The 16,668-nt window shown below is 41.7% G+C and overlaps 1 protein-coding gene across 1 annotated transcript in view; it reads right to left on the reverse strand.

The window, feature by feature from the left end:
* Positions 1-1,134: 1,134 nt before the first annotated feature.
* The window catches only part of TSC22D1 (TSC22 domain family member 1), a 111,767-nt gene continuing 96,233 nt past the window's right edge, over positions 1,135-16,668 (reverse strand). Inside the window, exons 2-3 of the mRNA XM_088442476.1 lie at positions 5,122-5,173; positions 1,135-2,979 (exon numbers count right to left, since the gene is read on the reverse strand). Coding sequence (XP_088298602.1) covers positions 2,695-2,979; positions 5,122-5,173 — 337 coding nt within the window. The 3' untranslated portion in view covers positions 1,135-2,694. The remainder of the gene's footprint in view (positions 2,980-5,121; positions 5,174-16,668) is intronic.

A 16,668-nucleotide genomic window follows, 5' to 3' on the forward strand; every position in this document is an offset into this window, starting at 1 on the left:
ACTTCACAGCTTCACAATGCTAAAATGTTCTGGCTAGAATAACACAACGTTCTAAAAAAACACATGTGTAATACATCTGTAAGACATTCATTACATATCCTATAGTAATATAAAAGGTATATTACACAAGCAACTAAGCCAACAGCAGTTGTCACCTCTTCCTCAGACAGCTTACCTGCTAGACATCCCAGTGACTTCATGCAGTAATGAACTTAATGGAGGTGCCAGGCAGTCATGACCAGTCCATTCATTAATCTCTAGCTGACCAATATTACAGTTACATCAGTGACAGCACTGCTAAAACGTGTTTAGATACAAATCTTATTATGTAATTGAAATATTTTCTAGACTGAAGAACTACACATATGTCACACTCTTTGACATGCTCCTAATCTGCAAGCTTCTGTATATACAGTGAAGGAGTGAGAGAACACAACGTCACCTTGTCGACAAATACTAAAATTAGAAATGAAAATGTTTTTTTTTCCTGGAGGATTAACATGCTGAAAATATCCACAAAAATCACCGGGAGATATTTCTAACCACGCCCTGTGCCAACATAAAAATAGGGAACATTCCAGCCATCTGGGGAGAGGCAGACTGCCAAGTATAGTAAATGATTTGAAACTGGAGGTATGGAAAAAAGAATTTCAGCGAAGAATGAAGACTGAGTGCCTATATATAATGTAGCTGCGGTAATAGCCTTTTAAACCTCAGGCCAACATGCTTATACTCCACGCAAGATTTTCCATGTGCCTGCAGGCTGTTTGCATGGGAAACCCTTCACAGTCGGTGTAGGAGTGGCTTGTTGCTAAGTTATTATGTGTCTCATAATAAAGCTACTGAGCTTAGCAGCACAGCTATAGCTCCCCGCATACTGGAATATGCCAACACAGCTCATTTCCAGAGGAAAATCCAACTGGTCTGTGTGGAGAAAAAGAACAGTAAAAGGAAATCACTTGGGAAAAAAAAAAAAAAAAAAAGCTAGTCTGACAATAACAGTCTCAATGTACACAGCCTTTTTTTTACTTTGTCTGGTAAATCACAATTGTATATGACTAACACAACCATCTGTGTATAAGAAAGCACCCAGACCACCATTATGTACTAATAATTTCCATGGATTGGAAGACATTTCTTTACCAACAATGTATGCTTTATTGAAAGTTGACAAGTGCAACAGTTAAATACAATGACGTGTTACAACTGTTTAGAGAACATGCACAACGAATGCATACTACCTTACAGCTCAAATATCCCATTATGTTTGCAGAATGTGGTCAGTATCTGGAGTGATTAAACCAAAAGGAAAAACTTCAGTGAGCTGGATTTTACCTCAAAAGATACTCACCAGCCAATGCAAATTCAGTTTAAAAAAAAAACAAAAAAAAAAAACAAGAAAAAAACATGGCTGAATCTGCCATGTCCTTATCGATTGTTGGGCAACCTGATACGCTCCATTTTGTTGCGCTAAAAATCCCAGCATGTCCTGACAACCAGGACATTGCTCCTAGACTACTGCTTCAATAACAGTTGGAGAGAGACAGGTTGCTTGTTTCTATCCTAAAACAGTTGTGCAGGTGTGCTCTTGGCTAACGCCTTTAGTGCCAGATCACCAGGCCTGTCCTGGCTCCTAAAGGGAAAGCAGCTTTTTAAAAATAAAAAAATAAACCACAAAACAAAAATAAGGCAAAACATTTCAGTTCAGCCAATTAAACCACTAAATTTCAATCTGTACAACCTAAGTAGTACTTACAAGTGTTCTATTTTACAGAGTACTTACACTACATACACAAATATACAGTAGGCAAATAAACTTCATTGAAATAATAATTATAATAATATTCCTAGTTTCCAACAGCATCTTCTCACAATGTATCAATGGATCCAATCATATCAATAACATATTGTAAATGAAGGGCTCAGCTGACCAATAGGAGATAAACAGAGTACACTTCAATACCTTTACACAGCGGGAATGTGTCTATGTGGCATTAAGATTCCCTCCCTATTGCAGAGAAACAAAAACCTAGAGTTACTTCCAGTCCAGTCCACTGCTCAGCCACTTGTATGCTGGAACAGATCTGCATCATTTACAGCGGTGCGTCTTATGGGCAGAATAAAATAATTAAAAAAACAAAAACTGAAGGATTCACAGCTCGCATACAATGCAGTGTTCTGTGTGTTACACGATCTCCTGTAGTCCAATATAGAACAGATCATTCCCAATGTAACACTTCAAAAGAATAATTCCTCAGAGTCAAAGTTTGAAAAAGAGGTGGTATGAAAACAGCTATTTAATACTGAAACGGAGGATGTTTACAACGAAGCTGTGTCAGAAAGTGGGAGGCACGTTTGGTACCTGCTCCTTAAATATGGGGTGTAGATCAGAGGCACATCCAAGGTAAGAGAATCTTGTGAATTTTACAGTCACTGAAATTATTAGGACACTTCATAGAACTAAATAGGTGGCTGAGATTTGACCACCTCCTCTGTAAATGTCAGAGTCCAAGCTTTAAAGCACTCAAGAGTGTGTTATTGGATTGTATCATATGTATGACTCTTCTAAATAATATGACTGGATGGTGACAAAACTCTTCCGCATTTGTCATGGTGGTATGAAAGCGTATGCTCACTGGGAAAAGTCAGACTGGATGAAGCCACATTGCAAGATATTTTGAAGAGCTAGATCTGCTATGCAGAGGTGCCTGAGCTTTGTGAGCTTGGCTGTGCAGGTGCCGGGGTGCTCGCTACAGGCTGTGAGGAGGAGGATGATGATGAAGAAGAGGAGGAGGAGGGCGGAGAGCCACTCTGCAGCTGAGCCTGGAACTGGGCGAGCTGCTCGGGACTGGCCAGAGTCTTCAATAAGCTGTTTTCCTGTTCCAGCTGGGAGTTCTTTTCTATCAGCTCCTTGATTTGCTCTTTCAAGACCTCCACTTCTTCTCTAACTGCATACATCAGGTGGCTCTTAACCAAGTCCTGTAACACAAAATTGTGGGCTTACATCTCACATCTCAAGCAATACAACATTTTCTGGATGTAAAAGGGGGTCCAAATAATAATCGCACCATGAATTACCAGCTGGGAGAAATCAAAAAGGAAAATAATAATAGTGCTATATAGAAAAATGGGATAGATGGGGAAATACTCTTGAGAGATGATGACAATGATATTTTAAAGGGCAGGCAAAGCAAATAGATCCCTTCTCTATACTGATAAACCTGAAATGATAAATGTAGAATGGTAAATGAATCATTCCAAGGAGGAAAATTTATATACAGGGTAGCCATAATTCAACTGCCCTTACTGAGAGTCATCTGTAGCTTGATCTAAATCAGAATGTCACCAGATTTGGTGGGGAGACTAATTAGGACATGGAAAGTAGGATTTCCTGAAAAAACTTGTTAGACTAAACTGTAATAAACTTTTTGCACTAAGTCATTTTGTCTGTCCATATTCCCGCTATCGATTACAAATTTATTGCAAAAAGTATCTGCAGAATCCTGCTTCCCATGTCCAAATAAGTCTCCCTACCAAATTTGGTGACATTCTGATTGTTATGTAAAGCTACAGACAGCTCTGAATAGGGAAGTTTAATTATGGCCACCTTGTACAATATTTTAAGACAGACATGTATATTTAAAACAGAACACCCCATGGAGGTCTGCGACCATATAAACAGATATAGCTACGGTGTGATTTGCAAAATTCCGCAGATATAGATAGCTAAAATATATATATATATATATATATATATATATATATATATATATATATTGGGGGGGATTTCTAACAAGTACATGTGTTAAATTAATACGCAACATATATATTGTTACATTAATACAAGTACCATATGAGTATTGCAGAACGAGTTCATGGCATCAATAGCCATTCTGTTTTTACCTATACGCTTAGGTTTTAATCAAGGGTGGGAGAAAGCGCTGACGCACACAATCTGCAAATGGTCACAGAGAAGCTCTGTAACTCTATTAATATAGAAAACTAGAATTTCATGGAAGTAAAAAAAACCCTCTGATCAGCCATGGTTTCTGCGATTTCTTTTTATTTGTGGAATATATAAAAATATATATATATATATATATATATATATATATATATATTTCATGCATTTACAATCATTTATGTAAAATGTATTCACTATTAATGATGCCACATATGTATGCTAGACGTAAACATGGCCTGTCTTTAATGAGATCATATGAAATTACTATCAAACACTGTTTTTGTAAACACTTCTACAACTACAAGGCAGGATCAGTGGTTTGGAGATGGGGCACTTGGGAGTATGGATGCGATGCCATAATGGATTCTTTCAAATAAGGTTTAATGTTACCCCTGATCTTGGAATCTTCAGGTCAAATTAAATGCATCCAAATTAAGAATAGCCAAACCACTAAAATGACCTGGGGTGCCTTGGGGGAAAGTGAGACTGCTGCCTGTACTTTTCTTTAATATCACACTGACAGTAGCAACCTAATTATGTATACTTAGCAGCAATGTGTTTTGATATAGGTTATATTTGACTTTTACACAAAATATTCGGATTGTATTTATAACTACTGTACAATGAAAGGTGTATCTGCATTGTATACGATATATTTATATATAGCTATATATGTGAACGATTAAGTGGATGAAGAAAGGCCTGTTTATGGCCACTAACAATGGTATAATAAAGGCCTCCCTGGTTACAGATGGGAGTAGCATGGACACTGCGAGGACAACAATAGCCTAGAGATCCCGGCACACACCGGCTGCAGCTAGTCTGAGCAGCGCAGGCTGCCGCATAGTATTTTCCTCTCCGCCTGTGACGTCATGACAGCTAAACCCCGCCTCTCTCAAACTGACTGGGCGCGGGCCAATCACATCGCGAGATATTTATAGCCGGGAGTTAAAGGTTCTCTTACTGCCTAGTAACAGCGAGCAGCAGCGGGGGATATCATCGCGTGAGAGCGGCGGCAGCAGAGCCCCGGGCAGCAGCAGCGCTCCACTCGCAAAGATCGGGGGCTGCGCTGCCTGCATCCCGGGGCCCGGCGCTCTCCCCAGTACACATGTACATTAATATACATAGGTGTGTGACAGCACAGCTTACATACGTACCATGGCTTGCTCGATTTTGTTGTCGATCGCTACCACGCTGGCACCAGAGGAGCTGCAACAGAGAGAGAGAGATGCCCGTTATTATGCAGCATTATTACACAGGGCTGGTACTGATAGCACGTACATAGCAGTGAGGTGTGAGACATGCTCGCCGCTAATAATACCATTTACACGGATTCTACACACACAAAGCTACGACATCTAATCCACATATACCCCCTTCCCCCTCCCTGTGCAGCGAGGAGGGGCGAGTCATACACCTACTGCCCCAACCTGTACACAGCTAGGAGAGAAAATTCACATACCACCACCACCACCCTAATCTGGGCATCTAGGGGGGTGGTCCGTACACCCGCTGCCCAAAAACTGTGAAGCTGGGAGGGATAATCCTGAGCATCTAGGAGATGTAATCCCCGTACACCCCGCAGTAAGCATCTAAGAGGGGTGATCCGTGCCCCGATCCCTGTCGTGCCAGATGGGTGTACACACGCAGGAGAGTCGGGAATCAGATCTGCATCGCATGCTGTATGCACAGATAGATGGTGCACCCATCCCAGTGCTGCCAGTTACCTGCTGCTGTCTAGGGTGACGGCGGCGCTGTCTGTGCCCAGCAGGGAGGAGAGGAAGGAGATGGAGAAGTGCCTGAGCTGGTACACCCCTAGATCCATAGCAGCGACCGCCGCTCTACATCGCTAGCCGCCGGGGAGAGGAGTAGGAGAGGGATGCTGAGGATGCTGCTGCTGCTGCTGCGGGGAGAATGTCCCAGGTCAGCGCTTCCCAGGCTCAGCTGTGAGCCGGCCTCATTACATAATCTATGCAAGGCGCGCCCATTGGCTGAACCGTAACTCGGAACCGCCCCCTCAATCCCCAGCAACTCTTTCAGTGCCGGAATACGGATGGGGTGATATATGGGCGAAAGATGCGGCCACTGCCATACAAATATCAACAGCTGTCTCACATCCCGAACACTGCACCTCCGCCTGTGTATGTGCCCCCCCCCATCCATCCTGCACAGCGCCGGTGGCCGGCCTACTACTGACAGCGGTACACCTGCCCCTGCTATAGAGTCACAGAAGAATAACTAATGCGCAGATCGGGCTAGTAGCTGCCACAACACGGAGCTGCACTCGCCAGCACGTCTGAGTACATGGACGCGAGGCGCACACAGGTCGGAGACAGCGCGCTGGGCTGGGAGATGTCCATGGGACAACAGATGCTCGCAAAGGGGAGACAGCGCTGCAGCGCCACCTGGCGGCACGATGCCTGACCTCTCCCCATCACAGCACATCACACTCCAGCATTCGTTCGTGAAACTTCCATTGATATTCTCCTCATGAGTTGCTATTTACCAAGATAACAAGCACACATTCTTTGTGATAAAACAAATGGTTACTTTTCCTTGGCTTCCATGTCACAGCCATTACCCAGCACAAACTGCAAATCCACATATATTATATGCTGTACAATGTCTTGCATTGGCTAGCATGAAAGCCCAGCTATGCCATCACAGCCACATGCCCCAGAAGACTTGTCTCCACATCATAACCACAATGCTGCGGCTCATTGTTAGTTGATCCTTTGCTACAAGTATAAGTAGGAAAATAAATACAGATATAGCCCATTTCTGGACTTCCCTCTCTCTTACCTGTCTCACACCCACAAGTAGGGGTAATGCAACTGGGAAGCCGATGGACAAAATCGCAACCGCCGGCTTCCTGACTGTCTAATCCCGGCAAGGTACAAATGACAGGCGTCGAAGTCCAGACGCCTGTCATTAGACCTATGCCGGGAGGCAACAGGTAAGCTGGGCGCGGACAGCCGCGGGGGTGGGGGGTGTTAGGGGCTCCCGTGGGGGACATAGGTTTAGGCTAGGGGAAGGGGGGGTTAGGCACCCCGGGGGGAGGATAGGGTTAGGCACCCCACCGGGAGACTTAGGGTTAGGCTGCGGGGAATGGGGGGGGGTTAGGTTTAGGCACCCCTAAGGGAAGGTTGGGGGGGGGCGGGGGGGGCAAGGGGGGGGTTAGAAAATATACTTATTAGAAAATGTACTTACCTGTCGGTAAATCATACCGATCCCATGCAACCTCCGTGGTTACCAGCATGTCCCTTAACAGTTCTGTGCCATCTACAAATGGCTAAATTGGTTTTGCAAAATCTACAGTTATGGAGAATATTACATCACACCATAGTATTGTGTTATTATCTGGATTGCTGACTGAACAGAGCTGGTCTAACAAACTTAGTAGACCATTGCAAGTTTCAGCTTTCGTTCAATTTCTGCTCTGTAAAATTATATATTTTTTTCTAAAACATTTTTTGTTCAGCAAATGTTAGCAGCATGCCAGATTGTAAGGCTGAATAATTCAGATTAAAGAACATAACTTTTAAAGTCCCAATAATGAATCCTGTCCTGTTACGAGACAACAAAATATAGCATTGTACTTGTACATAACTGGTATTTGTGTTTACCAAATGATAGAGTAAAGTTACAGCTAGCAGCAATCTTTCTAGTGTTTGACAATGCCTGTATGGTAGCAGAGTATCAAACAGTGATCTATTTATCATTATTTTAACAAACGTCAAGATGTAAAGGTGACTCACAGTACATACTGCAGGGCAACACCTCTTTTGGGGTCCCAGGAAAATGGCACACTTTCATTCATAACTTATAAATGGTTGCACACCACTGATTTAAAAGCACAGAACAGGAAAGGAACACACTCCCCATTCTGTTATGTCATGTCATAATGATCTACACATATAGTGTTCACTCTGGGGGGTATATTTACTAAAGTGAGAGTTGGGGCGGGGCCACAATCGCTGGTGATTACAGCAATGTCGAGAGCTGTAAGGGCAGCGTTGTGACAATCTGAAGCGTGCTAAGGAAGTTTCAGGCGGCACTGCTGCATAGATTCTGGCTGTAGTGTGCCATTCTAGGCACCCTGCTAGCCAGATTAGGCTAACAGAAAAAAGCACAGAGGGCCAGACCAAATGACTTCGCGGGCCTTATATGGCCCCCGGGCCTGATGTTGCCCATCCCTGTTCTAGAAGATAATAGTTAGAATCTGTTTGGTTGCTATGGGCAACATCTCCATTTCTAAAAACTCTCACTTTAGTAAATTTACCCCTAGGTGCAGGGTGCTGATCAGTGATGAGGGCATATTTAAATTTTGAATTACAACATAGTAGACGTGATGTATTGTTATAGCTACAATAGCTGTAGCAATACATCACGTAAACAATTTTGCCCTTCAAAATTTAAATACGCCCTAATCACTGATCAGCACCCTGCACCTAGAGTGAACACTACATGTAAAAGAGTAATGTTATAAGGACTCCAAAAATATACTGGTAGATTAATTGGCTCCCAACACAAATTAACGTGTGTGTGTGTGTGTGTGTGTGTGTGTGTGTGTAATACAGATTGTAAGCTCCACTGGGCCAGGGATTGATGTGAGTGCCCAACAAGTCTCTGTAAAGCGCTGCGGAATATGTGTGCGCTATATAAATAACAATAAGGCCAAATTATTATACGTTAGGAATAGTCTTGCATTACAATTAGACACTACTACATGAACATAACTGAAAAACAAAAGGCAACCAAAGATTAAAACCAGGATAAAAAAAGAAAAATGTATTAAACAAGGTCAAATGGAACATTATTCGCCCCTTCTTCAACAAAATAAAGAGCTGAGTTGGGCATTATACAAACTTTTATTCACAGCGTCTGAGACATGTGGAAGGCAAAAAGAAAACGTGCAGATCTTTATTCCTATACAGGATGAGTCTCCCATATCCAAAATGCTTGGGACCAGGGGTATTTTGGATGATGGAATATTCCGTAGTTTGGAATATTTGCATATCATAATGAAATATCTTGGGAATGGGACCCAAATATACACACAGAATGCATTTGTGTTATATACACCTTATACACACAACATATGTAACAGTTGCAAATCCAAACACCACTCGTTACACATTGGTGCATAACAAATACATCTCATCCATGTAGGCATACATACTGACTACCACGTTTAGATTTTTGTGTATTTCTAGTAGGGATGTGCAGGCTCGGATTAGTTCGGATTTTCCCGCCAAGGTCGGATTTTTCCTGCCAAAAATCAGGTCTCGGAAAGAGGCAAAACGTCATCTTTCATGGACTTTAGTCCAGGAATGATGAGGTTTGGCCATGAAAGATGACGTTTTGCCTCTTTGAGGCCCGATTTTTGGCGGGAAAAATCCAAATTTGGCGGGAAAATCCGAACTAATCCGTGCCTGCATATCCCTAATTTCTAAAATTAATAACATGCAAGGGTAATGCAATAACATGCTTACAGTCTTCCATTGCAACATCTCATATATAACAAGGAGACATTGCATTATATACACACACTACACAGTCAAAATTTAGTGAGTTAGGCTATTTGAGCCACAACCATTGCCAACAGTGCATACAGAAATGCCATCTACTGTACATAGTCAAACAGCAGAAGTATGGGTTATATGGAAGAGCATAGTCACTTTTAATGTTGCACTGCAATAAGATGATTCAGTGAGTTTGTCATCGTTTGGGCTGCCCTGGAAGTACCACTATTGTGAGTAATTAAAGTGGAAATGTGTAGGAGCAGTAGCAGCTCAGGCGTAAAGCAGTCGGCCTCACAAGCTCACAGAACAGGACTGCCGAGTGCTGAAGCATGTAGCGCATACAAAGCGTATATATTTGTTTGCAACACTCACTACCAAACTATTGGGTTTTCCTTGGCTAAACAAATGCACCCAAGTTTAAGATAACCATGCACAATGCTAAACATCAGCTTGATTTGTGTAAGCACCCCACCTTTAGAATCTGTAATGAGTAAACGTGTTCTCTGGAGAAACCAATCATATATGACCCCTTTCTGCCAACCCCACTTGTATCCATTATGATTTATGCTTAACTTACATAGGCCTGTTCTGACTTAATTTTCCTACTCCTTTGGTTCTACTGCATTATTTTTAAGCCGGAGTCACAATGGGAGTTTCAAGTGGTCAGATTTTTATGGATTGAGCATTTTAAACCAACCTATGATCCATCAGTCAGTGTTCCGCAGTTAGTCGCACTTGTAGCTCCACTGCACATAGGAGTACTCTAATGTAATGGTGCCTTGTATTGCATTAAACACAACTGCAGAAATGAATTCACAGATTAGATGTTTTTTTATGGGGGAGATTCGATTCAGTGCGATGCTGAATAGCCCTAGGAAGGAGTTCCCAGAACTATTCAATTGACTGCGCTGTTAAGTCAGACTACAGAATTTCTTCTCATACCCGCCTGAGCTTCGATCAGAAAATCTGACTTAAGTGCCAGCCGCGATGCTGTTTTCTGGATTAGAGTGGCGCTAACAGCCTCATGGCCGGCACTATAGTCAGAGAAAGCCAGTTAGGGTGACTAAACACCCATCTGTAGGTGCAGTAACCGGCATTCTCTGACTTAAGTGGTTTTAGTCGGACATAACAGTGCGGTCAATTGAATAGCTTCAGGAACTCCTTCCCGGCACTATTAACAGCGTGCTGAATTGAGCTGCAGCCGGTTGGCATCTTAATTGACAGAACATTGGCTGTAGAATTAGTATCATTTCGCAGTAGCGGCTGCAACAAAAGTCACATGCTTTGCGTCCACCTCTAAATCACCCCCTATGTAAACACAACACAGATCTAGGGATCGGAATCTGTTTTATTGAAATGATTGGCAAAGTATTCCAAATTGATAGTGAGGGTTTAATGATATCGCACCAATAATTCTGATCAATTTACTATATTTGGATTAGTTCCGGTGGCCAGGCAATCCCAATCTACCCACTTCGTTCTAAATAGTGACTTCACTTGGGGGTCTATGTAATATGTCTTGGAGAGAGAAAGTAGATGAAGACAAAGTACCAACCAATCAGCTCCGGTCAATTTACAGGTTTCATTTGAAAAATGATAGGTAGGAGCTGATTGGTTGGTACTTTATCTCCTTCCACTTTCTCTCTCTCTCTCTCCAATGTTTAGTACATAGACCCATTGGTCACAGTGACTAGTAGGCACAGCACTGTGAACGCTCTCACTTGGCAGGGCACGGTTTTGTACCTTTCCCAGGCTTATAGTTTATTAACTGAATCAGATGTTTTTATCAATGATTACGATGGTCAATAATCGATGCTTCATGAACAGGTCTTTTAGTGTTATCAATACCCCCCTTACCAGAAACAATAAAAAAGGTTTAAGTTGGAATTATTGAAACGATTCCCTTCCTTACACTGATCCCTAGGTCATAACCAATTTATACTTCCTTCCCATTATGGGGAAACATTTGGTGGCACAGTGGTTAGCACTAGTGCTACAGCCCTGGGTTGGTTTTCAAGCCAAGATGCTATCAGAGACGACTTTGTATATCCTCCCTACATTGACTTCCTCTAGTGGTACAAAGACATGTTGGTTGGGTTATTAATGGCACGTATGCATTTGTGAGCCTTTGGCATGAAATTAAACTGAATGTTCCAGCTAGGAATAAAGGACTGATGTGACCAAATACAATTTGTATTATACAGCAAGATGGAATTTGTTGGCGCTATATAAAGGAATAATGGCAACAACACTAACAATATTTACTACATTAACTGAAAGACCAATCTGCACAAGACAAACCGTTATCTTAATTTATGTATATTTTCAGAAACCATGAAACACTGTAAGCATATATAGTGACTTCAAACAATCTTAATAAGATAAAGTTTATATAAAACACCTTACTAACACTCATTTTGAAAGCTAAATTTGTATCCTCTTTACTAAATATTGCCCTTTTGAATGTTACTGGATACAATATTTCCTAGCTACAAAGAAAGCAGATGTGTAAATCTGCTGTATTCCCAAATTTTCCAGATGCTAATAATAAATGCAATATTGTAGTAAAGAGCCTTTAAAATTATTAAAATTCACACAGCATTCACAGCACTTAACTATTGGGAAATCCTTAGCTCGGACAGCAGAAAAGGTGGTTTTATACACAACGTCCTGTGAGAACATTTTTACCAGAACCAGTCATGTCAGGTAAACAGCATAAACCACAGACGCAGCAGAAAATCCAGCAGCTAATCCTTTACTACGTTGTCATTTTATTGTACAAGCGGAGAGATGAAAGGCTTCCTGGGAGAAATCTCTCAGCAGTAAGTCTATAAACACAGAAATCATTTTTATCAAACCAACTGTCGCTCGTCTGTTACGAAGGTTTAGATATACAGCAGACAATATAGAGAAAAACATGGGTACCAAAATGTGCAAAATACATCCATCATTCTGCTAGAATCGCCAGTCACAACCAGACTGCATTTCTCCAGCATAAAAAAGTAGCACACACAAGAGAAAATTCTTCGGAAAATTAGAATACCTTTTTAGATGCTGCTCTAGCTCCAAGACAAGCACCTTCATGGTTACTATGTGAGAGTCTCTGCTATGGTGAATGGTCCATTGCATTGATTTTTCTAGTGTAAACCTGCTGACTAGCTGACAAGTGAGCCCCTCATGCTGTATCATTTCACAAATCTTCCAATGCTGCCCGTTGTCATCTCAGTATTTTCTGCTTTGTGATTTCTATGCAAAAAAAAGGGGAGGAGAAAATATTCTTGCACTAGGATGCACAAGCTCCAGAACGTTTGGCGGGGATGTTGGTGCCTGGATTGCTTTGGGATCAAGGAGGAGGAAACGAGGGCAGATGACGACAACACAAGTTAAGATCACATGACACGGTTACATAAAGCTTCAAGAGAGATTAAAATCTTTACGACTGGAAGATTTCACATCTCAGCAAACACAGGAGCTCACTTCTTTCAACAGTGGGCTAATCCAGTTATGAAATTGCCACTCTATCCCAGAGGAGCCTGGTTACTAATTGGTGCAGATTTTTCTCTTTTCTAATCCACTTACAAGGAATCTGTTACTACATTTCAGCTTTGAACGTTAACCCAAATCAACGTGCAAATGGAAAATGAAGTCTTGAAGTCAACATTAATGACTTCGTGCAACTCAAAAAGCAAGATCATGTCACCTAGCATGCATATGGTTAAAAGAAGTTCTCTTTTTCCAGTCACAAGTAATTATCAGTCAGGCAGAAAGCTCCTGTCTTAAAGCATAAGCATCATGATGAACACACCTTTACTAATATAAATGTCCATAAGCAATATCTTGTACAGAGACCAGTCACCAACGCAAGTGCTCATTTAAGAGATGTCCAATCAGACAATTTATATATATATATATATATATATATATATATATATATATATTAAAACATACATATCTCTATGCATACATATATATGCTACCTTAACTGTATGTTACCGTTGCATAATTCCTTTATAAATGCACTGTTTCACAAAACAGTATGAAGCTGGCTGCAAGTATTCCTAAGTATATGTGAGTTTGCTCACTGTGCTCCTGATGAACATTCTGTGATGGTATTAATATAAGTGTCTGATTGGCTGTGAATGATCATGTGAGATCACAGTCACAGGAACATCTCCCCAAACTTACAGCTAATTTTAATATTAGCTAAGGCGGCCCATACACTAAGATTTTTTAGACAATGTGCACGATTTTGATCGATCGCAACGATCAGATGTGCACATCGTGTCGTGTGGGGTTTGGCATGCTGTACGATGGCGATGCGCGTCCCCGCCGTCGTACGTCGGCATCGCAGATCTTATGGAAAAACCATAAAATCTGCGATCCGTCATGCTGTTAAATAGGTAAAAGAAGCATCTTGTAAGATGCATAGTTTACCATTCACAGCAGCATGCGATGCATCGGGCTGCATTTGAAAACGTACCAATGTGTTGTACGTTTTCAAATCGCCCCGTGTTTGGCCCGCATAATGCATTTATGACAGAGGGATGTGTGCAACTTTATATAGTTCAATCTTCTCAACAATGGTGTGTCAACAAGGGTACACTGCAATTAGACTTTTAGGGCCGTATTCAATAAGAAGCGAAAAGTCAGTTTCAGCAATACTTTTTTGCCGATGACGTAATTTTCGCCGGTTTCAACTTATCCCCGAATTCAATTTAGCGTCTTTTTGCCGGCGCGATAACACATTGCAATGTAATAGGCGAAAAAGTTTTGCATATGAATACCTGGCAGAAAAAAGTGCAGAATTGGTGTTGTGGGGTGCCATGAATCGGGAACCACCCTGCACCCTTTGGACACCCCCCCTGACGCTAACTGTGTCAAAAAACCCACAAAGCAAACCGCAAAAAAGCGCTTTGAAAAAATGGGCGGAAAAAAATCAAAGTGGGGGTACAAATTCAAAAACTAGCACAATAGCCCTTTTTTGGGTGGGGGGGGGTCTAAGTATGGGAGAGGTATATTTTTGATTACAGGTACTTGCTGAAGGTGCATTTTTAGCGCTTTTTACACATTTTAAAATATGCTTGCACCCATTTTCATGTACCCCAAATTTGATGGTAATAGTTTCCCCCCCCAAAAAGTTTCAAAATACTATTCTTCACCACTTGCTCATAGAAGCTAAATAGCACCTATTGAGACCATTTAAAAACCCCAAATACCTTTAGCAGACCTATTCAGAGGTACTCATAGTGAACCCCCCAAGTCAGAGCATCTTTAGGGGGGTGTCAGGCTGATTTCCCCAAAACAGACATAACTTTTCGTCGATTTCGAATTCGCCGGGTCCCGTTTTCGCACATTTGCAATTGAATATAAGGATACGCAGGGGCGCGCAAAACCTCAGATGACGGCGAAAAGTCCGGCCTCGGACTTTTCGCTTCAAATTGAATACGGGCCTTAGTCTTGCTGTACTAGTGTTAGATTATTTAAAACCGCTAGACCATTGTACTTTCAGTTTTACACAACTTGCAAACTTATTTACAGAGCAAAAATGGCTGAATGCAAGTAACTTACTGCTTATAGAATACAAGAAGAGCTGAGTGTCAGACAGGGAAAGGCCAGTTTTCATATAGCTAACAAGTAACCAAACTTCATTTAAGAACAAATAAGGTGGATGTACAAAGTTTATTGTATATAGTATGTACCTCTATATGAAACTTCAAAGAGTTGGAACCAATTGAATTCAAGTTCAGCAAAGGCACCCATTTTGCACATGGACCAGGACTCCATTTACTGAAATGAAGTTCTGCGCTGTGTACCCCAGTCAATACTTAGTACACAAATGTAACACCCTAGATGTCAGGGGAGGTTAGGGTATTTACCTGCCTCTATTGGTCCTGTCGGGCATCCACCGTCGGGATTTGAACAGTCCCCAGCATTTCAATCCCATTCCACTGGACTACCACCTCACTTTCCTGCTTTACACACAGAGCTAAACTGTCACTGATGCTGCAATCTCTGAGGGGTATCCAATTAGCTGCGATAACGATAAGTTTTCACTGGAGAAAACTTTTCGCACCTATCGCCAGAATTTGCCGTTTATCGCATGTTTGCACGCTCCCATTTATAGTGCTATCCTATTGCAAAACCGGAGATAACCGATTTGCACGATAATTCTTACATGGATGATAGGCAATAAGTACAGATGAAAATGAAGAAAACAGCCTGTACCCCCAAAAAAGGTAAACCAAGGCAGGGAAATGGTATAGAAGTGTCAATGGCCATAATCCAAGGATCTGGGGTTATTAAATTGTGTCCAATGGCTGTTATGTGCATTTTTCTCTAACAGTAAAAATATTGTAGAGAGCAATATTTTTTGGGCAAAATAAATGCTGTAGTTAAATTAGGGGTACATTAAAATGGGTGTAAGTATATATTTGTGTCATCATAGGACAGTTTTAAAAAACTTTACAAATACACCTGGTACTTGCACCTGCAAGGTTTATTATTATTTATAAGGTTGTGATTGTCACAATTTACACAGAATTTGTGTGCAATCAATGCTGCAACCATATTGATCAAGCCTTCTTAGTAGAGGTTCCCACCATTTGGGTACATACAGCGCTGGGAGTTTCTCTATTGTTACTTAATGTTTAAAACGGGATGTAGTTAGCAGACCAGCAGCAACGCCCGACTGCTGAAGCCCGACAAGGGACTTAAGACAGGCATGGAAATACCAACGCCTATCTTAATGTCGATGCCGGAACACAGAAGAACGGCTGCCTAAACGAAGTAAGTCCGAGGCGTCTTTAGTGTTAGCCGCTGGGGGGTGGTTAGGTTTATGTTACATAGCGGGGTTAGCGCTAGGTTTTGGGGGGGGAGGGTTAGGTTTAGGCATGAAAGGGGGAGACATAGGTTTAGGCACTAACGGGGAGGGATACCAACCATCGGGATGCTGCTGTCGGTATTGTGACAGGAGGCATCCTGACAGCCGGATTACATACCGATTCCGTTTAAAGCACCTGTCCCACCCATATACCTGTACCACTACTTTAAACCAATTTTCCAACACTCTAATTTTTCACCCCTAAAATGACGTCATTAATGGCCAAATTAATTAGGCAAAAATATTTTTTAATTAGCTTAGTCATTAAGAAGGGTGTCCCAGTGGTTCTGCACCAAGCT

Source organism: Taudactylus pleione, unplaced genomic scaffold (genome assembly GCF_031769625.1).
Source record: "Taudactylus pleione unplaced genomic scaffold, aTauple2 ptg000005l, whole genome shotgun sequence".
NCBI lineage: Eukaryota > Metazoa > Chordata > Amphibia > Anura > Myobatrachidae > Taudactylus > Taudactylus pleione.